Source organism: Phalacrocorax carbo, chromosome 5, assembly GCF_963921805.1.
Source record: "Phalacrocorax carbo chromosome 5, bPhaCar2.1, whole genome shotgun sequence".
Taxonomy (NCBI): domain Eukaryota; kingdom Metazoa; phylum Chordata; class Aves; order Suliformes; family Phalacrocoracidae; genus Phalacrocorax; species Phalacrocorax carbo.
In genome coordinates, this window is record NC_087517.1 from 19,065,920 (window position 1) to 19,092,885 (window position 26,966).

The window sequence follows — 26,966 nt, forward strand, 5'->3', positions numbered from 1 at the left end:
TTTGCTATGAAAAACTCAAATGCTTTTTCTAAGAAGAATCTGAACCCACATTGATCTAGATTAATTCAGTAACTACCAGGCTAAAGCAAGTTCTCAGTGTCTCCTTTTGGAGCTGATCCACTTTATTCAAAGCACAAATATTTATTAGAGCAAAGTGGAATTTAGGTCTCCCTCTTCCCTTTGCCCCACAAATGAGTACTGTTAGTACTGGAGCACAGTCTCACTCATATTCTCATTGTGACCTGTTGAATGTTTGCATATTGGTATAAAGTCTAATGGTTAGACTATGTTCCCCTCATGAATCTAGCCCTTGACCTGACAGACTGAAGTCTTCAGAAAGACAAAGTGCTAAAAGTTTATTGATCTTAACTTTAACTCGGGCACAGATGCAGAATGCAGTTGTAATCCTACCTTAAAAATAGAATGATCCAACCACTAATTTCAGAAGTGAATCCTTATGGAAACAATGACCATATTTGTTAAACCTAGCATTTATCTTTAACCTTTACTCCCACACACTTTTATAGCCATGAGCCCTGCCAGAGAGGACATGACAGAAACGGCAAAGTAGGAACAAGCAAAAAGGAACCCAAGAGTCTTGACTTTAAAAGCAAAAGTTAGTGGAGACTCTAGGTCAGAGTATATTTTATTCATCTAACAAAACGTGTTTAAACACAAACATTGGACATAAAAAGAAAGCATGAGCAAACGCAAACATAGTGCTAGAGATAACTTTAACAGAAGTTGCCTTCAATTGGTTTATTTTTATAAACAATACCATGGATTTTAAAAGATTGCTGATGCTGTAATATAACACCATAACAATGCTGTAATGAAACAAGTTTGGGATGGTAATCTCACATTTTTAACCCAATACATAACTGAAAATAGACTTCTTTTATCCGTTTCATTACATTGCCATTTTAGCTCCTTCCTGTTACTGCTATCATCCCGAACTGAGAATAAAAGTTACTTCAAGTTTAGTTGGAAAAAAGAACTTTGGAAATTAAATTTTACCAACAATTTTCTGGCAAAACATGTATCTGTCTGGCCTCAGAAGCAGTCTGGAAACAGTGGTGGAATGAGGTACTTCACACTGTTCCTGTGAGCAAGTTTCCCCTTAGTAACAAGGTGTTGTTTTTGCAATTTGCATGGTACTTGGCAATCATTCTCCCTAGAAGACCTCCAAAGAATAATTTTTCTCCCCATTTTATATGTGGAATACTCAAAGCAAAAAACAGGTGAGTTGGCCAAGATGACACAGTGATAGTAGTAAAGCCAGTAAACAGAGTCTGGACCACCCCAGCTTCCAGCATCAGGGGAATCCTTTTACCCGTACCTGCCACTAGACAGCACAACAGCAAAATGCACGTCTCTGCCCAGGTTTTTCTCTGCAATAGAGAAATAAAGACTGGTTGATTCTTGGCTGATCATTGCTTTGATGTCATTTGGCTACTTGTTTGTTATTAATATTGTAATTGCCTAAGCAAAGAAACAGCGATGCATGCTTGCACATCTTGAATAGCGCACCTGCTGGGATTTGTTTGCTTGGTTGGTGGTTGGGTTTTTCTCAGAAGGGCAGGATGAAAGCAGCAGGACCCACAACCGAAGGCATCTCATACAACTCACACTTCACCAGCAGGAGTCAGGGTTGGGTCCCTTTTGCATTAATTCCTGTGCAAATGTGAGGATGTCCCCTCCAGCCTTGAAGTGTACGGTAACGTACTAAGACTCATTTGTGGTCACTCTGAGATGCTTCAGTTTAATGCTTTCTGTCAAAAATACTACAGGTGTTCTCTACATAACCAGCTGCAATTTAAATCAGTCTGGGAGGGACAGGGGACTGTTGCAGCATTCTGGAAATGGCAACACTTTATAGTTACTCCAGTTCATGATTTGTAATAGCTGTCCATACACATACAAGTTGTATCAAAGCAACTAAAGAGTTGCAAATAATCAGAAAATGGACAAGTTCAGAAGGTACTTTGCTAGCTATTGTATTGCCTACCGGATGGGACTTTAGCTAAGCTTGTAATACCACCTACAGCACGAAAAAGTAAAAAATATGCACATCTCTGATATTAAATTAATTAGCAAGCAAATCAACTTTTAAAAGCTTGCCTAAAAATAATAAGATTTTTCTCTAACAATCTGACACCTAAAATGACTACATGCTGAATTGTGGGGAATAAAACAAAAAAGCAGTCCACCATCCCGCATGATCTATTTGTTTTAAACAATAATGCATTCTGCTACATCTATTTTGGAACTTACTTGCTAACAGCAGATGCCCCTATGCTGCAATCAACATATCAAGCAGGAAAAGAGCTCCAGTGTTATGCAAATGGTGAAAGTTGTTCCTAAATTTCTTCTCCCATCTTTGGGGTATTTTTTGTACCAGGATGTTTTTTCCCTTTAATCTGTTTTTTTTTCTGTTTCCATTCATGATATAATTATAGCTAAGACTGGCCACAAGTTAAACACTGAACTGTGCTGGAATTTGGTATAGTGCCCATTTCTGACTCTTCCTTTCTTCTATTCCTAAAACACCTGAAATGGAGGGGGGGGGGAAATACCTGCACATACTATAGAGCCACCTCTCTGGCCAGGTTGTACAGGAAGTATTAGAGCATCCAGGTGGAGTGAGATGTAAATATGTCAAAGCAGAGCCTACTGTCTAAAGACTATCATGCTTTTTTTCTCTTTTTTTTTTTTTTTTTATATTAGGTATCTGAATATTTATCACAGGAGCTTTTGAATAATATTTTCTAAGGCTTAGTACACAGTTTGATGCTCCTCTCCTCTTTCCAGCTTTGAAAATCTCCCCTTTCCTTATTGCAAAGTGGCCAAGAGGCTGACAATAGTCTTCCTCCACCCATCCCCTTATGATTTATATCACAATAAATATATAACTTCTCTTCATTCCCTGAAGCCATTCCTTAATGTTAGACTTATTTCAACCTCAGGACTGCTGAATCAGACTCATTTTCTCCCGGTAGTACAGGACTGAATTGTTACCCATCGTGAGGAATTCAGTGATAGATCACAAGTTGTCTCCTCCCTTTCTGCTTTCTGTAAGTATTTCTTTTCCAAAGAGATCTACACTATTTTTTATATTTTCCCAGAATGTTTCATATGCATATTTCCAATTCAGTCTCTTCCCTAGAGGGTTAATAATTAGCAAACTGGCTTCCCCAGCTGGTTTTGTTCAAAGTGCTCTCATCCTCCTGAATTCAGTCAACATCTATCACAAACAAAGACGTCAAACAAAACATATTAGGCTTCAGTATTCTCTTGTGAAGTTTTGGCCTCCAGCCAGAAAATTTTGTTATTTTCTATGTAAGCTTTATTTTTCTTTCTCTGCCCAGCAGTTAGTATGGATCAAAAGAACCACCGTTTTAAAATGCAATCATAACAATAACAAACACTAGCACTGACATAGCACTGTGCACCTTAGGTTAAGACTTGCATCTGTTTTGGGTGTCCTTGTATTTGGGAATATGCTCCAATGTGGGCTCTCTGGGGCTCCAGCTTTTTTCAGCATCCCATGAATGTTCCTGTCTCCAGAGGGAGACAGAAAACCTCCTCGCTGTTCTAGGCCTCTCTTTAAATACCATTTCCAGAAACGTTGAAGAATGTCCATACCAGAACTAATTTTCTTCTTTTTGGTGTTGTTATCTAAATGGATTAAATGCATCCAATTTCAAAAAGGAAATGTTTAATGTTTTTTTTTATGATCCTGGTAGAACTGGCATCAACCGTTCCTGCCCTTTCTCATGGTTTATGGCTTTGCTTTGAATGTCATGGGCTTTTCAGTCTATCCAGCATCTCTTGAACCAGATTTGGCCACAGACACACTCCAGCAGACCCACATGGAGCTAGGTACAGATATTTGTAAGTCTGTCAAAAGCTGCCCTGTAAGTCAGTCATGTCTCAGTGCCAGCCATGTCTCAGTGCTTTGAACCAGGCAGCTGCTGTGCAGAAAGTTGCTGTTTCCACTAACACGTTACAAAAGAGGAAGAAAGGGGAGCCTGGGACATTGCTGTCTCATGCGCCGAAGTGAGGGCTGCTGATTCTCCCAGCAGGCTGTCCCCACCTGGCATGCAGCTCCACACCTGCTGAGGGAACAGGACCGCTCAAAGGTACCTCATAGAGATATCTGCAAAGTACAGCCCAAGTGAACAGCTCATCAGGCATCCCATCACCTGCGTCTGTGACTTCTCTGGGGGAAACAAAAACAAAATCAAAGAGAGTAAAAGAAATCAAAGCAAGAAAAAACATTTCTTTTTTGCATGTATCCTTTTCTTTTTGTATTCTTCGTGTAGCAGTTCTGGGCTTTCACTTCCTTTACCCTGGATGTGGATTTTAGTTACCCAGAGCAGGTCGGGCTGCTGTACTAGATGAATTGGATGATTCAGCTTTACTCTTTTCAGAATGGTCTCTTTCTATCCTGAGCCAGACCACAAATTTAACCAGAGGCGTTTCCCACATCCCAGTTGCATGGAATTTGTGTCCACAGAGATCCTAAATCCTGGCTGTTGAACACTTGTGTGGGTCAGAAGCCTAGAAGCTAGGTTTGGGCTAGAAGGCAGTGGGATGATGCATCAGCAGTCCCACAAATACATACACACCAGTATTTTCAGGTCAGGCTTACTCATGTTCACACAGACTGAGCTGAAAGGGCTGTCAAACAATGTTGTGAATCTATTCCCCAGCAGTGGTGGTGGATCGATTTGTTTATTTCTAAATCACAGTTACCCAATCTAACAGTGCATACCGCCATTGAAAGTGACCCTACCACTTACATTGCCTGCTTACTGTTCAGCCCAGCTATTCCCATGGTTATCTATCACATATTTTCTGATGTGGTTTCAGTCAATTACTACTTGTTCTAGTCTTCCCAACTAGTAGAAATAACTGATCCCTGTTCTCTTTATACTTTTGCTTTCACCTGTGATCAGCTCTTCATTTCATCTTTCCTTCCATGAGAGTTTGCTTTGTGCTACATCAGAGCAAGTAGGCAAGCAACCTGTAAGAGCAGCTGAGACTCACCCAACTTCCACTTTACATTCAGGCAAGACTGACGCAAATTTATATGTAAATAGCAGTAGTTTAAAACAAAATCATCAACACGGACTAGATTCTGGAAGGTCAGGGGAAGATGGAGGATGGATGGTCAAGGACAAGATGGAGAAAGAAGCCCACATTTGCTTTCCCTCCCTCTTCTGTAACTTAACTGCACCAGGACACCCAGATACATGGTGCGTACGCTCCAGAGGTCCCATGTTCCATGGCTCAAGGCACTCCAGGAGCTGCAGTGATAAAATCAACATGTCATCTGCATTCCTGGGTACCATGTGTGGAGAAAAGCCACTCTACTATTTATACTACAACTATTTTAAAGGATAAAGTAGCTGCTGTTTCTATAGGTATTCTATTAATCTGTTCTTTCCAAATGGAAAGCCTCCCAGAGCTGTTCCGATGCATTTCACTGAATGGTACCTAACATTTTTATAGCCACTGTGTGTCCCATATGTACAACACCATCTCCAATATTTGCTTTTGAAAGAATATTTAAAGTGATTAATTTTGCCTCTCAACATCATTTTCATCCTACAGGACAAGCAGGACACGGTATGTGGCAGCAGAAACATTACCTTCTTACCTTTTCAGAAAGAATCCTTCTGATATTCTTGAGTATTAAGTATCAGAAAATAAATATCCAGGTCACATAAGCATTTAGGTAGGTGTCAGATTTCAGATACATAATAGGTGAGCGTGCTAGTATTTGGAGAAACTTCCCTAAAGAAGCTAGTCCAGATATAGCAGTATTATGCGTAACCTGTGCTAGGACCATAACAAATGAAGCCTTACATGACTTTGAACATTCTTTTACTTTGCATTAAAAGTTTGTGTACTCCAGCTCATTGGCAGTGTCCAATGGCAGGGATTCTGCCTGCATACCTGAATGAACCTGAAAGCATCAAGCTCTGGGATGGAGTCCCAAATCCAGTGTCAGTGAAGCCACGCAGCCCAAAACTGATGATGAGGTAGAGTCTGTCTTTTATCAGCCCCGTGCAAGCTTGCTTTTGGCTTCCAGCAAGGGCTTTCCAGGGCCTTCTCACCTACAACACACACAAAGTTTATGGGAGGAAGCAGCAAAGCAGATTTAATCAGGTCATGACTGGGTTCAAAGGCCTAAGATCATGCTTTAGAACAAATTACCTGAATAAATAGCTTCACAAGAGGAACATACTTGACAGGATAATCTTCAGTATTCACTATAAAACTGAAAGAAAAATACAGAGGATTTTTTGTACAACATAAATGGAAACTTTTAATTTAAGATGAACCTCCATCTATAAAAATCTGAAAAGGCACAGGGATAGTTTTATTTTTCAGATGTGTGGTCTGAGACATTGACCCAGCTATTGCCTTCTACCTGTCAAACCAGTGGTGGTGGATGGCCTTCAGGTACCCACTGACTGTCACCATGAGCTGCAGGATGGCTGCCTCCATGGAAAGCAGGTTGCTAGTTAGGCCTTTATGTGCGTGGTTCAGAGAAAGGTCTTCACTGTTTGCCTGGGCTAGCATGCAGAGGAGAGTAACTTCTAGCCCACTACACAGTGCAAAATTTATCTTGTATCTGCAAACTTATCTGTTGTTCTCACTAGAACGATGTTTTGAAGCATTTATTTCTGAGAATTGAAGTGGAGATTTAGTCTGTAGGCTGAGGTTAAGAAAAGAATAGGATTTGTTACAATAGCAACAAGCCAACGAACAAAAATAAGCATCAGAAATAATGGAAATGGTAGTAGAAGCATTTTTGCCAATATCTAGCTGTACACTTCTGGCAACGATTGCAGTTGAGGATCACTTTTGTGGTTATAAATTACCATGGTGTTACCTGCAAGCACTGCGGCAGGCTGGGTCTAGTACACTTCCTTAGACAACTGCAGCTGCTTTGTCACAGAAGGATCAGGAAAGTCTAGAAGAGCTGCAGTATAAGGCAACAAGATTATCAAAACTAAGACTCCGAAGTGAGGCTTTATTAAAAAAATGATTCTCAATGCCCTTTTTCATGGTTAAGTTCCTAAGATCAGAATCCAAATCATGGTTATCCTGTGTAAAGATAGTGGATATAGAAAGGGATCAGCAACTCTTACTCTGAGTAACTTATGGAATAAATAGAGGGGAGGAGAAAATAAATCTGCTTTCAACAGTGCTGTGGAATGATTACTTACGCAATGGATGTCTAAAATGTCTAATAGTTTTTATTTCTATGTCTTCATTTTCATTTTCCCACATAAATTAGTAAGTAAATGCCTGCATTGACACAGTCAAGAAAGAAAACATCAAAACAAATCCATTCACAGCAAAGAGACCTGGCTGGAGCATTTTCAGTGAATTACCTTTCCATCAAAAGGATCAGAACCAAACATACCACAAATACATCTATATTGATTTGTTTTAATACTCAGGAACTCAAGTGGATTTTTCCATCACTCACCAAACAAAAGAAAAACACACAGACCAATGTAAGGACTTGCATTATCCCATTCCAAGCATTTCAGTGCATCCTATTAAACTTGTTGAGAATGAACACGAGGACTTGGAAAGCCGTCTTAACACAGCTTTGTAATGTTGCAGCCATGGCTAAGAACGGACACTGATAGCTGCATTCCTGCAACTTGGGACCTCCTAACCACGATGACAATGCCAATGAAGAGATACTTGGGGCACTAAAGCAAGCTTCTGGCCAACAGAACCTGGTCCTTATGGTGACTTCAACTATCCAGACATCTGCTGGAAGAACAATACAGCAGCTTGCACATCATCCACCAAGTTCCTGGGCTGCTTCCTCATACAAATGTTAGATGTGCCAACCAGGAATGAGGAGCTGCTGGACTTGCTATTCACAAACGAGAAAACCTGCTTTGTAATATCTCACTTAGTGATAGCCTTGGCTGCAGTGACCACAATATTGTGGAGTTCAGGATCCTGCTGAGCAGACTGAAGGTCAGTTCTGAGACAAGGGTTCTGGATTTTAGAAGAGCAAAGTTCAGTTCACTCAGGGCTCAGTTGGGAGGTATTCCTTGGGATGCTTCCATGGAAGGCAAAGGAGCTAGTGAGAGCTGGGAGTTCTTCAAGAACTCTCTTTTGGAAGCACAAAACCAGTTTATCCTCTATAAAGGGAAGGAAAGTAAGCAGCGCAAGAGCCCTCTTGGCTCAACCATGACCTCCTGGGTCTACTCAAATCCAAAAAAAAACCATACCAGAGATGGAGAAGTGGTGGATTATCTATCGAGAGCTACAAGGGCATTGCCAGAGTGTGCAGAGATGCAGTTAGAAAAGCAAAAGCCCAGCTCAAATTGAAACTGGCCGTAGATGTCAAAAATAACAAGAAAGGTTTCTTCAGGTACGTCAACCATAAGCAGGAAAAGAAGGAAAACATAGGCCCACTGTTAAACGGAATAGGAGAGTCAGTCACCAATGATGCTGAAAAGGCAGAGGTCCTCAACACTTTCTTCACCTCTGTCTTTACCAGCACTGTTGGGTCCCAGGCTTTGGGAACAAAATTGCTGGTTGATCCAAACACTGACCCACCATCAGTGAAGGAGGAGTTAGTACGTGAATTATTACAGGAGCTTGACCCCTACAAATCGATGGGCCCTGACACCATCCACCCGAGGGTGTTGAGAGAGCTGGCTGACATCATCGCAAGGCCGCTCTCCATAATCTTTGAGGAGTTGTGGAGAACGGAGGATGTCCCAGAGGACTGGAGGAAGGCAAATGTTACCCCTACCTACAAGAAAGGCTCGAGGGAGGATGTGGGTAACTATAGGCCCATCAGCCTTACTTCAATCCCTGGGAAAGTTATGGAACAAATCCTCCTGGGGGCCATCACAAGTCAATTGAAGCACATGATTGGGAAAAGCCAACATGGCTTCACTAAAGGCAGATCGTGCTTGACAAACCTGATGGCCTTCTATGACAAAGTGACTTGCCTGGTTGACATGGGGCGGGCAGTGGACATTGCCTACCTTGACTTCTCCAAGGCCTTTGATACGGTCCCCCACAGCCTCCTCCTGGAGAAATTAATGCGTTATGGCCTAGAGAAGTGGTCTGTGCAGTGGGTGGGGAAGTGGCTGACAGGCCGCACCCAAAGGGTGGTGGTAAATAGCTCCTTTTCCAAGTGGCGACCTGTCACAAGAGGAGTCCCCCAGGGACTCAGCGCTTGTCAGGCCACACCTGGAGTCCTGTGTACAGTTCTGGTCCCCGCTATACAAAAAAGATGTGGACAGGCTGGAAGGGGTCCAGAGAAGGGCCACCAGGATGATCAAAGGACTGGGAAGCCTGGCATACGAGGATAGGCTGGGAGAACTGGGTTTGTTCAGCCTTGAGAAAAGGAGGTTTAGAGGGGATCTCATCACCATGTACCAGTACTTAAAGGGTAGTTACAAAGAAGATGGAGACTCCCTTTTTACAAGGAGTGACATGGAGAGGACAAGGGGGAATGGACACAAGTTGCTCTTGGGGAGATTCCAATTGGACACGAGAGGGAAGTTTTTCACAGTGAGGACAATCAACCGTTGGAATAATCTCCCCAGGGAAGTGGTTGACTCGGCCACATTAGACACTTTCAAGAGTCATCTGGACAGGGTGCTGGGCCATCTTGTCTAGACTGTGTTCTTCCTAGAAAGGTTGGACTAGATGATCCCTGAGGTCCCTTCCAAGTTATGATTCTGTGTCTGCTGCTCATTTAATTAAACTTCAGAAGGATCTGGAGCAGATGCCTCTTATTTTTCTCTCTTGCACAGCTCATTTTGTCACCTCCGTGTATACCACTACCATCTACTGGCCAAACCGAGACTGACGTGTTTCCAAGCACCAAGCTCAACCTTAATTCATACCATCTCAGAACAGAGCGTTAACGCCTGTGAATTTGTTCCCGATGGTTACTTACACGAGGGCTGCATCAGATTTTAAGAGATCAGTGCTGGCCTGCAGGGGTTTAAAATCAACATTCCACTGATAACCAAAGGATATATTATTACAGCTCAAGAAGAAGCCTCATTGTTTGGTTTTGATTTTTTTTTTTTGAGCTGAGGATTTAGAGCCCGGTTGATGAATGTGTGCAATTTAGCTTTTAACCAAAAGATTTGCTTATATATAAATGCCCCAGAGGAAGGATATGCCACAGATTTCATTACAGTGCGTTTATTATTGCAAGAGACTGAGGATGCCTGTTACTACACTAAGGAAGGGGCAAGACGATGGCAAAAAAAAGTAGGAGGCTAAATTAAATAGGAATTTGTGTGATGGTGCCCTGGGAACCAGAGCTGGTCAGATCTCGCAGTGCGCAAGACTACTTTTGCCCTACACTCCCTCCAGACTGTTCTGCAAAGATTTTAAGCAGCCTCACAGCTCCTCTCTCATCATGACCCAGCCACAAGAGTGCGTGTGTGTGTGTGTGTGCATGCATGTGCAAAGACAGAGGAAGGGAGGAGAATCCCTGCATGAGGAAGGGCAGCACTGCACCCAGGAAGCACAGCTGGAAAGGGCTTTGCTTAGGTGTCATGTTGCCCACTTACAGTCTTGTGCCACAACCCTTTCCTCTGCCTGGTCATGCTGGACATCTCCAGCATACATATGCTCCCGTTGCAGACCCCTGTCCAGCTGGGATGAAATGGCTGCATCAGGCATCTCTGTCCCTCAGAGAGATGCTGCGAGGACTGCTAAAGGCACTAGGAGGTATATTTTCTCCCAGGACACAGCCTGCAAAAATAAGCACACATATCTTTTTTTCTAAACCCTGTTACCTGGTAGACAAGATTTGTCATACATAGGCCTGATTGTATGTGTTTATCTCTGGTGTGGATACACTTCCATCCTCCAAGCAAAGGAGTGGTATGAAAACATCTAACACTTCCCTTTCAGTACCCACATTCAAAGAAGCTGGCATGGCAGAGGAAAACGCAACATTCATTTGCCTGCTCAGGCTCTGGCAAACCCAGTTCTTGGATACAGGAATTACTTCAGTGTTACCATGGAAGATACTGCTCTCCCAGGGATGCAGGGAACAGACATTGGGCTGGGAGAACATCTGTGCATCAGCACCATGCTCCCATCCACCATCCTCGCTGCAGGTGCTGTGGCTCATTCCTCCTCCCAGCACCTCCTGCACACAGGTCCCAGGTCATCCTCGTCCGTGCCCTGGGAAACAGGGGAGCCTGCAGTGCCAGTGGAGACTGTCTGCAGTGCCCAGGTGTGGGTCCAGCCATGTAGCCAGAGGGAGTGGGATCCAAGCTGTCCCTCTCCCACAAGGATGACCTGGTGCAAAGCCTAGGAACTGCTGGGATGAGACACTAAAGCCTGGCAGCTAATTAAAGCTGGGGAAAAATTCAATAAGAATTACAGCCCAGAAAATTATTATTCACACTTTAATTTTCCAGTTGTAATACAGTGAACCTGGCTGCCAATGTCATCAAAGTCAGCATTAAAAACATAGTCACCACATACTCTGATCAGAAACAGTATAGGAGACCTTTGATTAAAGGAAAACAAATTAAAGCTATGGTAACAAAATCCAGAACAAGGACTGGAAAGCAATCAACGATTACGCTCTTGAGAGGATAATACCTGTGATTATAAAGGTTAAATGATGAAGGATTTAAAAATAAATATTTAAGGGCCTCTTCCCTCAAAACCATTTCAAAGTATGAAGAAAACACTGCTTGAACTATTTTTCCCTTAGTGCAAGATCATCTACATCAGAGTCAATGTTAATCAACGATCATTATTTTGAGGTTAGGGCTATTTCAAACGTATTTAAATGATTACAGCATACCTGAAGCAAAACTGATAAAATGCCTATGTCAAGTTTTGTGAAAAAAATATACACCCTTGTTAAACACATCAAAATCTGACATGAGTCTGTATAACTAGGTAACAGCACTGCAGCCTGATTAAAACACAACCTCGGAGACAACACAGCTTACTCTCACAAACAAAAACCATCCTGCAAGCCATGCTGCTTGCTGTAAGGAAGCAGCAATTACAGTTGTCAGTGAATGTGGTGAAGGGGATTTGTTGGTTTAAGTTCATCCAACTGTAGTTGAAATAGGTGAAATTCTCATGGGGAAGGGAGGGATGGTCACAAACTTTTTTTTTTTTTTGTGGGTTTGGTTTTTTTTGTGGTAGAGAAGCTACCACAGTTCATACATATAAACAGCAGATGATCTGGCAGTTGTACTGAAAAGTTGCAGCCCACAAACTCTAATAGTAGACTTCACATAAAAGCAGTCCCTCAGATAAAGCTACAGAACTAAGAACAAACTTTAAAAACATTACTGAAGACTAATGTATGGGGTCAAACCATTAGACAAAATATACACAGAAAAGCTATTTATATTTTATATGATGGAAAAATCTCAGATTAAGAACGTGTGATAGCTACACCCACAGAAGTTAGCTGAAGATGATATTGGGATCAAAACCATCTGCGGCCTCTGACAACATTGTTGAACGGTTCTGTAAACCAGCACAGAAATATTCTATGTACTATATATATATAGCCCTACACATAATTATGACATCACAGACAATTTTTGCAATGTGTCTAGAATTGGCCATGTGAAATCTAACTAAAAGGCAGTCATACATTCCTGTGCATGTGCACAAATACTATGTAAAAGCATTTCAGTTGGCCTTAGCTGCTTGCTTAATTCTCAGGAACATACCTCCATCTTAGGGCTCTTGCAGAATTGCTAGAATGAGTCATCTTAAAACAAACAAACCAACAAACCCAACAATAAACGCAGCCTTTTGCAGCAGCTTTTAGAGATGACTGAAAGCCAGTTACTTCAGCCATTCTGAAGTAACTCACCATGATTAACCATTTGTTTTCCCATGCTGCAATAAACATAAAAAATAAAATCCCCTCAAACCTCCTGGGTATTTTCAGAGGCATAGCTGGAGGACTGGTTAGGGCTGGGGGAGCCTCATGAAGAGTAAGCGATGCTTTCCTAAGGCTGCTGTAACTGAGGTAGTGCAGAGACCTGAGCTGGGTTCTTCACAACCATCAGCCTGCAGAACAACTGGTCAGTGAAATTTATCTCCTTTGTTAGCACCTTTGTATGAACACTGAAAGTGAAAAGTGTCCTTTGGAGGGTCTGCTACATGGAGTTATAGGACTATAGCACCTGTTGGGAACAGCAATGTGCCTCCCCACTTATTGTCCTTAGCTTTTGAGAGCAGGGTCTCAGAAGAGTGTACGTGAATACTACTTGCAGAAATATTGTAGGTGAACAGTAAAGCAATTTATTACCATAACTTCAGCAAGATTTTTAACAATTCTTTCTCTTCAAATGGATATTGCCCAAAAATGTCTTTAAAAGAGGTTGATGGGATTCAATTTCTGAAATAAGCTAGGTGAGAGATCACATAGTTAAATCTTTAACAGGACATTGGATACATCTCAAATGAATATGTTAACTTCAGGATGACAAAGTCCATATGCCGTTATATCTCTAGACTACTTTATCTTATAACATGAACCATCATGGGCCAAACTACCAAAACTCTACAATCCCGAGTCAAAAGTGACTTCACCTCTCTGTAAACTTGGAAATCCACCTGGCAAGACTCCACTGTCTGAAAAATAACTGTTCATTTTGCAGAAGGAATGGCTATTAAGAAAAAAAAATCTACCCCATAATTGTTGGAATATGTTTCAGTGTTCCTAAATTCAAGGCCAAATTTTAATGCTGGCTCATGAGCAGATTCTGCGATGTATAAAAAATAAACACAAAAGCCCAAACATTCCCAAAGGAAAAAGCTGCATGAAAATGCCCGCTGCTCTGGGGCCTCGGACATGACTGTTCCACGTGAGTGGTTGGAATTTTATGGTGTAGAAGTATTTTCAGTTCCTGGCTTGTCCCAAAGGAGCCAACTTCTCTACATTTCTGCCACGCATCCTCACCTCATCCTGCCACAAAGCAAAAGTGCTCCAAGGTAGGGAGCCCCTATGGCATTCATACTGATGGCTGCCAGGGTTTCTCTGGATGTGGGTACCCTGGGGGACTACCAAGAAGGAGTAAACCACTGTAGATTGCAGAGTTTCACACGGAACACATGATCACTTGCTATTTCTCATGAATTAATTGTCGCTTCTCTCAAAATCAGAAATGAGGATGCTTTCTTCCAAAGCAGGAACGTCAGTGTTGATCTGTGGCAAATAGGCATTTCTGACCCACAGTATCCTGCGGAAGAGTTGGTTATTCTGTTTGTACAGGCACCACAGAAAAAGGGAAATGGCAGCCAGCATCACCAATGTCACGATAACAGCCAGAGCTGCGAGGCCACGGTACGATGCTGAAAGGGAAGGACAGAAATTGTTATTAAGCAAATAGTTATGACTATATACAAGTCTAAATATAAACATAGGTGTTTTATGGAAACATATTATCACCCCTTACATGTCACACATTTTAAATTACAGGTTTAACAGTTACCTCACAGAATATCGGCTCAAAATGTGTTATTACTCCTTACAAAAAATTATTAAGAAAGTGCAGAAGAAACTTACATTTCTCAGAGGGTTCTGTTGCATCGATATCTGAAATAGAATCCAGAATGGTCATAAAATTACCCATAGAGCTAACAAAAGTTACTACATATATTCATGGTGAAATTGACACTGAGAAGACAATCTACCTAAAACCATACAAAAGCAGGCTGTTCTTTAACTTTCCTATGTCAATGGGATTCCTACTGGCCAAGTTAAACATGGCCTAATCTGTTATCTAAAATCCCTTAAATCTGGTGGAATATATTAACTGACGTTTGTGCAAGGATGAGCAGCGGCATTCATTAAAGTGCAAATGCATGAGCAGATCTGTGCAGCAGTAGATTAACCTAGCTATTGAGTCCAACAGTGACTCAGGCATTTTGGGTGGGCCCTCAAAACACTTTTGTGTCTCTCACGGACCCACATTCCTACTGACGTGGTGTCTGTGCAGCTCTCCTGGGCTGTGCCTGCCCGTCCTGCAGGGTTTGTGGAGGTCAGCCTGATATTCTGCCATACAAGGCGAGGCTGAGATAACTGGGTTTGTTCAGCCTTGAGAAAAGAAGGCTTAGGGGAGACCTTATCACCAGTTCCAGTATTTAAAAGGTGGCTACAAAAAAGAGAGAGACTCCCTTTTTACAAGGAGTCACATGGAAAAGATGAGGGGTAGTGGGTACAAGTTACTCCTGGGGAGATTCCAATTGGACACAAGAGTAAAATTTTTCATCATGAGAACAATCAGCCATTGAAATAATCTCCACAGGAAGTGGTGGACTCCCCAACATTGGACACGTTTAAGATTTGGCTGGATGGGGTGCCGGGCCACCTTCTCTAGACCGTGTTTTTGCCAAGAAAGGTTGGGCCAGCTGATCCTTGAGGTCCCTTCCAACCTGGTATTACACAGTTCTCTGATTCTCTGCACATGGCTCACCCATACAGCAGAAAGTCTACCACAGTTGGCAATAACGCAATGGCTGCCCAGGCTCCTCAACAGGAGGTTACCATGCCTGGTTGGGTTTTCTACAAGTATTTTGTCTAATACCAAGGGCCAGAATTATTTAAGTGAAAACTAAGAACAAATAAGCAAGTGACAGGAACACGTGAAACAATGGTTAAAAGGACACAATTACCTTCTTTTATGGAATAACATACCTGTATCCATTTTACATATGAATCCCCTTTTTTCTCTGCATGGAGATAATTGCCAGACTCCATCTGTGGTCCTCAGGCTGATACAGAAATTCCCTTTGAGATGATCAAATTCAGGCTCCCTGATGCCCCAGTTAGAATAATTTAAGGGAGAGCCATCAGACCAGGAGATTGTCTCATCTAAGGGCAGAGGTTATAAATCAGTGCAAAATACCATAGTGTTTTGATAATTATCTGTTTCAGTTGGACTTATCCTCACATCAATAAACACTGAATAAAGAATACCACTGTTTGGCCACTTTATTACTTTCTTTTTTTTAAGGATTTAAAAATATCCCTTGACAGGGAAGACAGCCTGTAGTACTTCTTTAAGAAGAAAGTAAAGGCATTCACATACATGAATACATATTGAGTGTCAGAACACTATGATTACAGAAAGCTTGACTGGTTTTACTATGTCATAAACAGGTAATAGGCAGCAAAAAACATCTCAAAAGATAATGGTGTTTCAGAAGATGGTTACACCAGCATTCAAATAAAAGCCAAACCAAAAACCAAACCAGATTCTTTACATGCAGTTCTCTTCCACCCAAAACTTACTGTCTGTAACAAGCAGGATGTCCATCCAAACCATTTGCACAGAATAACTAAAACCGTGCAATTCTTCCAGAATGAAAGCATTTTCATCTTCATCTTGAATAGTTAGGAGATTTGATCCTACAGATTAAACATGGAACAAATTTTCAAACAATCCATGCCATTAAAATGTAACATTGCATTGCAAACATGAGCCTTAGCTGAAAAGCTTAAAAAGTCTGGTTACGTGTTGAAAGTTCTTAAATTTGCAGTTAATGTGAAAATGCTCAGGCTGATATAAAACTGTTCTCACATGATTTTAAAACAAGTTTGGAAGGAAAGAAATGCATTTTATGTGTTATTCCAGAAAGCAATATTTTCACAGGGAAACAAACATTTTTTTTGAAGTATGTTTCCTCCAATTTCATAGTTGGCTCATGAGCTCCACTATCGTAAACTAGAGAAAACATACCATGATTTTAGTAATTTCAGAGAATATATATATTTTTAAGATATCACAATGATATCTTGTAGCTACAAAAAAAATCACTTACCTTGATTTTTGCAAACTTCATACGCAGTATCAAAACTTGTGCCCTGCAGAACTGTGGAAAAGCTGTAGCAACTGTTTTTGAACTTGATCCAGGGAACAGTTTTTTCTGAGCATAAGCCTTTATAGGCAGTGAGTTTCCTTTCTGTGACAGAAATAACAGCACAGCTTTATCGGCACAACAACATACACATTAATGTAACATTCCACACGCTGTTTTGGATAATGCTAATAAGCATGTTATTGCGTTATGCCTCTATTTTTTGAAGTGAAAATCTGGTGGTTGTATGTATTTGTATTAGAACAGTAAAACTGGTTTTATTTCTGATCAAAAACTCTGCTGAATTGCAACAGCAATATCAGGACAATCTATACCGATACTGATGAGTTATCCGCAAACTATGGGCACAGCAGAGCACTCCAGGCTGCCCAGGATCTCCCAGAGGGCTGGGGATTTCCAAGAGCTGCAGAGCTTCTCTCCATTAAGCCACGAAGATAACTTCATGCCAAATACCACAACACAGAGGAGAGTCTTCCACCGGGAAGCAGCAGCCAGCCTCTCTGGTGTGCAATGTGCTGCAGCAGAGTCCCTCTGATGCAGGACAACTCTACAAGCTCACTTTGCCATATCCAGCATCACCTTTTGGCAGTGCTGTAGATTCAGCTGTGTCACCTATCGTCTCACGTGCATCCTACTTTACTACAACACAACTTCTGAAAATTAAGTAAACCTTAGGCTATATATGATTACAGAGCTTGACAAACGAATGAGAAAATTAGTCAGCTTCACTATAAAAACCATGCTAGACAATAATTTTTGTCCTGAAGGATTCCAAAACAGCTTTCTTCTCAACAGAGCCAAAAGCTATAATAAGCTTTCGGTGAACCCCTGGTGATCAGTACCACCAAACAGGAACTGTTTTAAGAACTGGATGCTGCCAAAGACTCTGCAAGTCCTGGACTGAATGGAGTTCCAGACCTGAATTCTGGATTCAAATGAGGCCCAGGTAATTGACAGATCTTTGCAGGAAACACAACGTATTTTAGGATACAGGAAAATATTCTTATCTTTAGGAAAAAAAAAAAAATTGCAAAATCTTTTATATGCAATCAGTGAAGATGTGACTCGTTTTTCACTTTGCTCTAAATGCTTCCCTTCTCCCATCCCACAGTTAATTGCAGCAAATGGAATTTATTTCCCTTTGAGCTAGGTTATTAGCGATCACCATTTTTCACAGATAATATAGTGTTCCCTGAAGAGACAGAGTAAGTAATTTGCCTGTTTCTTTTCTATTATGAACGTTCTCGTTCCATTCTCCTACGGACCAGACCTGATGGCCAATATTTTATAGGGGAAAAACGGTTCCACAAAGAGGAGATACAGCAAGGCAATGCCAGAAATCTATTTCAATTTTCAATAATACTATCATCATTGCTTAACCTCAAACCAATTAATTTCCTTCACATACTTCCACTGTCAATACACACATCTGCAGCTGCAAAGATTTAAATTAACACTTAACTCTGACTTACTAGGTGGAACATGGCAAACTGCTCCTTGCAGAAGTCGTTCACACTTAGCACTTTTCCAGTGCCCCAACGTATCAATGTAAACACAGCTGCCAAAGGCCTGGGACTCGTCGTCTTCCCAGAAGGTAAACAAAGACCTAGTCCCATCTGACCATTCAAAGTGAAGCCCATTCTGCCAAAACAAATTTCAGATTAGCTTTCTGATATGCTTTAGCACCACACAAGTTCATCCTCTGGTGGCAGCCTCACCAGGTATTACAGAATGTCTTTACTTCTCTGAAGTCTGGGTGGATCAAGAAGGATCTACAAAAGGCAGATCCAAGGATCCTCCCAAGCTATTTCTGGGAGACCACAAACTACATCTAACCTGCTGTTTTCAGCAAGTGGTTATTTGGGCCATTGAGCAACTGAAAATGGAACAACATAATTTCAATGTTGATGCTACAAGAGATTTTTCTTTGTGTTTTTAAATGTTTTTTATGGCTGTTAGCTTTCAGTAGTCATTGCACCAAACTGGCTCTCATTAGGTTTATACATTATGTTGCAAAAATACAGTTAGGGCTCAAGCTTTCCAAGGTTTCATTTCCAGATGCAAACTTCCTGTGACTTCAAATGAGAGACACAGCTCATTAGCTTGTTACTGGAAAAACTCCTTTGCAACATCATATTCACAGCCAGGGAATCCACTACGTACATCTGAAGTGAACAGCCCGATCCAGTGGTTGTATCCCAGCCGATTCACAATGACTGTGAGGAAAGCTTGATGATACTGGTCTGTGATGCTGACCAACTCCGCGCCATTTGCCATGCAGGTCTTTAAAGCTGAGGACCATGTAAAATTCCCACGTATCAGTTTATACGTTCTGTTTCCATATTCTAAAGTGTCTGGCACAGGGTACATTTCAGATGCATTGATGACATGTCTGGATGTGTCTGTTATAAACAGAAGGAAAGGATTGCTTTATTTTTTTAAACAGACAGCTTGAATATAGCAGAACAGTTCCTAAAAAATCAGAACTATCCTTAAAAACAAATCTAAAAACTGCAAACCGCTTGGCTTCAGAAAGGCACTGTGATCTTAAAAAGAAAAAGATGATTACTAGAACAATATCTGAAATTTCACCACAGCACAAAACTCATCACAGGAGTGAATGAATTCAATGTATAAGAAAAAAAAAAAAGAAAATGTAGACAGAGTTAGTTCCACTGACTGGATCTTTGAAGGTCAGTAAGAAGTCACATGGGATCTGGGCATATCCCAAATGTCCAACAGTATTGGGCTGCAGAGTGCTCTGATCCCAGACACCTTCCATGTAATTTAGATTACCTCTTTTCTGACCCATTATTTTTAGTAATTTCCAAGGGCAGTTTACAGCAAAGTCTGGCCTCACAAATAATTGTACTGGCACAACTCAGGGGATGACAAACTGTGGCTCATGGTAGAAATAAGCGCTTGGGAGCTTCCTGAGTTCATCTTTACTACCATGAGCCAATGTAGGGAAGAGCACAGTACTGGTACTTAAAGAAAAATCCTCTGTGCATGGAAACTTAAATCTCTTTTTGATGATAAACTAATGCAGCAAGGTCCAAAAACATAAAAGGAAGAACCAGACTTTTTAGATTTAAGAAACAGAGTCTCCCATGAGAAAAAAAGTGTGAAACAGAGACCATCTCCACTCCAGCCCAGTCTGTGATGCTGCCACGCTTGCTTTTCCACAGGAGGCAAATGCCTTTGCTAATGTGTATGAATGCTCACAGTATACTTCAAACAAGACTACTGAAATAAAGCAATGCCTCGGTTTTAATCCCATTTGTCAGTTTGGATTCATTACTTCTGTCTATAAAACTTCTCTGTCATTACAAAATAAAGTGGTTGCTTTGCCTAGAGGTGGAGTGTTTTTAGACTTGGTTCCCTTTATGACTGAGAGGAGTGTTAACAAGCATCTTAAAATAATAAATTATTATTTGTCATCCACAAATCATTTAAAATTAGAAATTTCTAAGCCAGAAAAAGTTCTGCTCTTGAGCTAACTGAAGCACTCTTTTGTTCCATCTTTCAGTGCGTGTCACAGCTTAAAAAAAGGCAGGAAACGCAGTAAAATGTTGACACAATCCTTACTCAAGCATCACTAAGAGATCAGAGCCCAGTTCAGATCTCCTGCTGGTTTATTTCATTTTAGTCTCCTACAGAAAATAATTCAAAAAAAGGGGAGATAGGATGTGGACAGGATGGCAGATGCAAAGCACCAGCTCATCTTTCCAGGAACTGACACATTTGTTTGGACATTTGAGGAAATTTAGCAGTTCACTGCTGCCAACAAGAGGCTGTCTCACTTCTCCCTTCCTTGCTTCTCTGCTCTTCCAGTTACGTATTCCCATGTACAAGTCTGGTGTTTGCCTGAGCCTGGCACTGAGCCGATGCAGCCTGGAAAAGCTGCACAAAATGACACCAAATGGGGGTGGGAGGGGAATAAAAGGAAAAGAAAAGGTGTCACAAGGAGGAGACAGGACTGGTCCCTTCACCCCAGGAGCAGTCTGCTGGCAAGGGGCAGGCAGGCAGCACTGAGCCCGGGGCACAGCGTGTCCCCCCCACCCCCACCATGCTGCGGCCAGGGCCCATGGGCCATGCTCAGGTTCACCCAGCCAGGGAATGTGGGGAGGGTCCTGAGCACCCAGTGCAGTCCCAGTCCCCCCCCAGCTGCCCTGCAGCCCCTGCTGCCCGAAGGCAACAGTTTTCCTTCCTGCTTTTTAACACCTTTTCCATCTGTCTGAAGCAGCAGCAAGGCGTTAAAATACAAACATTTGGGAGGTGAAGGAAACAAACCAGCAGGAAAATGCAGTTATTTGGGGTTTTTTCTACACTGCCTGCAGGATTACTCCAGCGCTCCCTGCAACTCTCATAATAAATAATGTCAAATACAGCTATGGTTTGCTAGAGCCACATGTGAGCACTGCCCAAAGCCTGTATTTGTTTATTCTACTTCTCCACTCCCTCTCCCTCGCCTCCTGGGCAGGCAGCAGGAGAGGATCCTCTCTTTAGACCCAGGGCTTAACTAAGATGTTATACTTAAAGTTGAGCAATATAAAACCACCCCCGCAGTAAGTACAGCACCCAAGGACACTCCTTACAGGCTCGAATTACTGCCCTCCCTTTGCCTTAGGGTTAATAATTTGCTGCTGGTCTATTTTGGTGACATGCTCTGGCAGCTTCCCGCTGGCAGAGCTGCAGCAGCCCCTCGGACAGGCTCCAGAGCTATGCGAGCGCCCTGCGGATGCCAGCAGCTCCCAGTGCGAGAGGCAAAGCCGGAATGGGGCTTGAGGACACCAAACGATGCCTGTTCCCCACAAAAGCTTTGTGCTTCTGGCAGGTGAACATTATGGTAACAGAATTTGAGGTGTGAAAAGAAAGCCAAACTCTATTTCATCGGCCAATCGGTCTGCACTGTTCACAGAAATATATTTTCTATAGTCTATTCTGATCTAATATTGCAAGTCCCACCCCCTAAAAATATTTAAAAAAATACCAGATTTTCATCAAAATTACCCTCAGTTTTGCCTTTCGTAATTTCATGCTGTTAATCTGGTTGCCATGACAGAAAACATGAAATTTCATCTCTGTTCCTGAATCTAAGATATGCAACAGAAAGCTCTTAGTTAGGAAGAAAATTTAATAACAAAATATTTTTTAGTAATTACTTCTACATCACAGCTATGATATTAAATAGTGTAGAGCTAGTCTGTCTAAATATCTGAGTACAACTATCTTAGAAATCTTTTATGTTCCTGGTTTCATAGATACCTATAACAAGCTGCTTCTGGATGAAAATAAAGTAAGATGAATACAGTACAGGAAGAAAAGAGAGGCAAAGCAAAACAAAACCTTACCCTGAGTCTTTTGGCAGACAAACCCATAATTTTTCTGACAGTTTTCTAAGTACCATTTTCCCGTAAAATAAAAATTAGGGTTATTTGATACCAATGTACATAGTGGAAGTTCTTGTTGAATGTTTATGCTGTTATAGCGCTGTCTCTGCAATCAACACAGAACCTTATATTAATTAAAAAAGACACTGTGTAAAAACAATGCATGATTATTGCATTAAATTTAGAAGAATAATTACCTGAAAGTCACTATTACAAATATGTAGGTAGAACAATGAACACTCCCATAAATACAATTTGAAACAATAACCTCATAAAAAAGTCACAAGCTTTCACTGAACAAACTACAATGCTAAGCCCAATATGGACTAACGTGGTGTTAAACAATATATTAAAATATGAAATTCATAATCTTTTGTCTAAACTTTGTTCAGACCCAGCATATGATACTAACGATATTATTCAAACTTTGGTGCTTAAAAGCAATTGCAAGAGAATGTGACTATAGCCACAAATTACATAAATAACTGTCTTGATAGTGCCTTTTTTGCTGCCTCTCGTTATGCCCATGGATCTGTGTTCACAGGTGTCTCAAGTTACTAAAATTAAGAGAAGACTAAATTGCTGTAACAAGTTAAGCCTTGTCCTTGTTGCAGTCATGGTTTTTATGGATACAACAACTTCTCACTGTCCTTAAACCCCCTGGAATTACTCACATCCACTACTTCAACTGGAGACCAGTTGGAATACATTGGAGGTTTTTCGTTCAACCATTTTTCATAATCGTCACTCTGGAAACCTATCCAAACACTGGTTTTCCGTCCAAATAGATTCATTGTTATGAAAGCTGGAAAATGAAACAGAAATAAAATACAATTAACTGGTAACCATTTAGAGATAAAGTCTCTTCCAACACACTGAAGCACTGAAAAAATTAATTATTAATCAATGACGTTACAGAGTAACTAGAAAGTAAGAACATGAGTGGCATTTCAGTGTAATCTAACTATAAAATCAGTTACACTGAGTAACTTCAGTTGGGTTAGGATTTAGTCCATTAACTAATGAGTCTTCCAGAAATGTTCACAGCAGCTTGAACAACTGAAGTATGAGTTCAGGGTACTGTCCCACTGAAAAAGCTTTTCTCAGTTTTAGCTGAAAATAAGGTTTCTCAACTAAAGACAGCCAGTGAGATTCCTCCCACCTCCAGATAAGTGGTTTTACAAATGTATGAAACTCAACCACAGATTTCTATGAATAGGGATTATAAGTATTTCCCAATGTGCTGGCATTTATTTCTCTGAGAGCTCCAGCCTAGCGCTATGCTTATGTGCTTATGGGTAGATAAGATTTTAAGTACTATTAAAGGAAATAAACTCTAAAGGATAAAAATGAGGTTGCTTTTATAACAGTGTGATGTTGCATTCATAAGATAGAAATTTTACATAGCAAATTGTTAAATGAGTATTGCATTATTTTTGTTTTACTTCTCATGCATGGTCGTAAGCATAAAAGAAATTCTAATTACTCCTCAAAACATACCTCTATACAGCTCAGTGGACATTTGAATCTTTACATTTTGGGACACTGGGAAAGAGAAACACTAACTTGTTTAAAGCAATGGAACATGAGTAGGATCTGAGAGATCTTTTTTCCATCTCTATCCAAGATGAAACTTTACTACAGCATCCTAATGAAGATTAAATTTATTTTATTTAACAATATTTTCAGTACTCTACCTTGTTCCAGTTCATCTTCAAGGGAAGCAAGTGACCCATCATAGCTAATGCAGAAGTCTTGTGCAGAGTACCAGTTTCTCAGATGCTCTGGATCCTTCGGAATTTGTATCAAAAAGCACTGTGTAAAAAAAAAAAAAAAGGCAAACAAACAAAAGGCTTGTTTTTCCAGTTTAAAATCTACCAATCACTAAGAGTGATCACTTAAACATTTCACACACTGTTACTGAAAACTAAATATTTCCTTAGTTTCTGTCCTGCAATGGACCTCTCCAGCATCCTTGGTATCAGTTGTCAGCTACGATCAGGCTTGGATTCAAATCAGTTGTTTAAAGGCAAACACAATCTGGGTTAAATTTATCCTGTAGTCACTGCAGTTTAGCACTGCGATAAATCCAGCCACCTCAGTGCATGTTGCTATTATGGAACGTATGTATTTAAGAGGAGCCTGATGAAATAATTGCCTTTCAACCTTCAATTGCAATAGACTTCGGTTTATAATTATCTTTGATGTGCCCTATTTGAAACAGCATCTTTCGGAGAATGGCAGCAGTTAGGGACCATTTAGTACAACAAGGGGTCAGAGATCTCTTTTGAGATCATAAAAGACTCTTGGAATTGATTGTCATAAGAGAGGATGGAATAGGCTTTTTACAGCCAAAGCACAAATACATTTAGATAGCTTTTGTGTATATGAGTATTCATTTCCTTCAACTAAAGTAAAATTTTTGACACCTTATTAAGACAACTTCTGTGTGCAAAGCTACTTAATAGCTACAAACCTTTGCAACCCTGTCAGCAGTTATAAACCTAAGGGCCCTGCTTTCAAAAAGGAAGAAAATCTTCAAATGTTGAATAATCCTTAAGAAGTCCAATTTCTGTCATTTTGAATAATCAAATAGCAGAAAAAAATGTTTTACTTTGAATCCAAAGTGCAGCCAGCCTTTGGGACACATTCCTTGTTGGTTCTGGTCTTTTGGAATCTCTTTCTCTATTTTCCATGCCAATTTACGTTTACAAATACAGGGAAGAGAGACAGTACAGTTTTCATCACCCCAGAGTCCTGTGTAAAAATAAAAATCATAGTTCAGTACTGGCCTGACAACTGAAAAGGTCTCTTTTTCTTAGCTAGCTTAGATATTGTTAAGAAGGGTTCCTGTTAGTGGTTGAGGAAGATGAGATTCTACATCAAATATCTTTGGACATACTGCATCACGGTGGATTTGATGATCCATGGGGCTCATACTTTTATTCCCGGTTTGATTTTACTAAGTTAAACCAATTCCCCTACACTGAGTCACATAACATATGCCTCCATCATCATGTATTAACATTAGCTATGCAATAAAAAGGAAAGATATAGAAGTGATGCCTTCCAGATAAAATAGTTTGACTTCCTTACATTGAAAATTTTTGGCAAGATCCTGGTACTGACATAAAAGGCTGACCTGCTTAGGAGGAAAATACTTTTTTCAGTGGAACACAGCGCACTCAGCAAGTTGTTGACCAGCTCCCATCTGGTGGCCAGCTGAGGGGGGAGGGTGGGCCTCTCTTCTGTTTATCCAATGCTAACTATAGTAACACCAAACCCATGCACTCAAAAAGTCATGAATCAAAACCCCAATATTATGTGTGGAAAAATAGAAGGTTTTACATTTTTTCAGTTTTGGCTTTTGAGGCTGAGATTACAAGAGTGCAACTGGATTAATCTTTTCAGATCTTCTCACAAATACAAAGCTGGGTACTTTTTCTTTACATGGAACCTCACAGTTTACTATGTCTTGCAGATCTTCAGATAACAGAGACTGTGAGATGAGAGAAGTCACTGGAATCAGCAGCACTGTAACATTTTTTATTACTGTAGCAAAATATAGAGCTATATGATGATGTAAAGGCTAGCACCAAAACCATGGTACCCAAAAATCCCTCAGCTGATTGGTCAGGGCATCAAAAATAAGCTAGAAAGCTGAGTTATGTGCTGATAGAAAAATGGTTTCTAAACATAGGAAAAATTATTGCTTGTCCGTCTAGCTCATTTGGTTATGTAAAACTGACTGTGAAAACCAGCAATGCATTGACATTTTTGCTGTGCCACATAACAAATTCTTAAGGAAAACTAAAGATTCAGTATCAGTGGAATGTTTGTATTTTGACATTAGAGTGCTGGAACTATTAAATCCTATAACCTAGTCTCTAAGCATATTCAGATATTTTAATATTCTTTTCTAAACCATAAAAGCAGTTACGCAAATTATAACCATGTGACATCACTATGTAATACAGGACCATGTAATATGGATTGCATTTCTCTTGAAAGCAATTAAAATATAACCCCTTTGGCCAACAACAGAATCAACTCACAACTCCTGCAACAAAAAGAAATATAAAGTAAACCTGTTTGTGATGAAATGAAGCCACATCTTTTCCCTGATTTCAGCGGATCTCTCTCCCTCTCTTCATCCCAGTTCTGGTATGTTACTGGTGATTCATCTCTCCAGCTGCACAGAAACGTTAAGAGTGTAGTTACACTTTTTCCTATCCTTACCTAAAAATACAACCTCCGTTAAATGTCTTTGTAAGCACATACAGGGTAGAAAGTGCCCCTTTATTAACTAAGCTTTAAAAAAACCAGACAACCACAATGTTGATACTCATGTCTTTTGCTTGTACCTTTTATACCCTTTAGAAGAAAGACTAACATGGCGATAAATGAAGTGTAATATATTCTGAATTATATTTACATGAGAACTGAAGTTGTCTCTTGAACATCCCTCTCTGTCATCAAACCATTTTAGTCCATCAGACTGAATGGCAGCCTGTAAACAGAGCAGCTGAAGTGTAGGTATTCTTACCGAAATTCATCGCTGAGGTTTTCTGCTTGTAATCCAATCCACCAATGAACATCACTATTCGATAGCTACAAAAAAAAAAATGTTTTGCCATACGTTTAACTGTTGTTGCCCTCTTATTAAAG

General features: G+C 40.6%; 1 protein-coding gene and 1 long non-coding RNA gene across 3 annotated transcripts in view; both read right to left on the reverse strand.

Annotated features, from left to right (window-relative positions):
* Positions 1–496: 496 nt before the first annotated feature.
* On the reverse strand, positions 497–8,882 carry LOC135313369 (uncharacterized). The gene is made up of 4 exons (XR_010372986.1): positions 6,908–8,882; positions 6,226–6,289; positions 5,965–6,125; positions 497–4,222 (listed from the first exon to the last, which is right to left on the reverse strand). It is a non-coding gene; the product is annotated as an uncharacterized LOC135313369 (long non-coding RNA).
* A 2,548-nt stretch (positions 8,883–11,430) lies between these two features.
* The window catches only part of PLA2R1 (phospholipase A2 receptor 1), a 46,697-nt gene continuing 31,161 nt past the window's right edge, over positions 11,431–26,966 (reverse strand). For both annotated transcript variants that reach the window (XM_064451445.1, XM_064451444.1), the window contains exons 18-30: positions 26,845–26,909; positions 26,387–26,490; positions 24,913–25,055; positions 23,996–24,113; positions 22,973–23,103; positions 22,260–22,404; positions 19,069–19,307; positions 18,378–18,546; positions 16,849–16,989; positions 16,319–16,435; positions 15,722–15,898; positions 14,591–14,620; positions 11,431–14,376 (exon numbers count right to left, since the gene is read on the reverse strand). In XM_064451445.1, the coding sequence (XP_064307515.1) occupies positions 14,162–14,376; positions 14,591–14,620; positions 15,722–15,898; positions 16,319–16,435; positions 16,849–16,989; positions 18,378–18,546; positions 19,069–19,307; positions 22,260–22,404; positions 22,973–23,103; positions 23,996–24,113; positions 24,913–25,055; positions 26,387–26,490; positions 26,845–26,909 (1,794 nt within the window). In that variant the 3' untranslated portion in view covers positions 11,431–14,161. The remainder of the gene's footprint in view (positions 14,377–14,590; positions 14,621–15,721; positions 15,899–16,318; positions 16,436–16,848; positions 16,990–18,377; positions 18,547–19,068; positions 19,308–22,259; positions 22,405–22,972; positions 23,104–23,995; positions 24,114–24,912; positions 25,056–26,386; positions 26,491–26,844; positions 26,910–26,966) is intronic.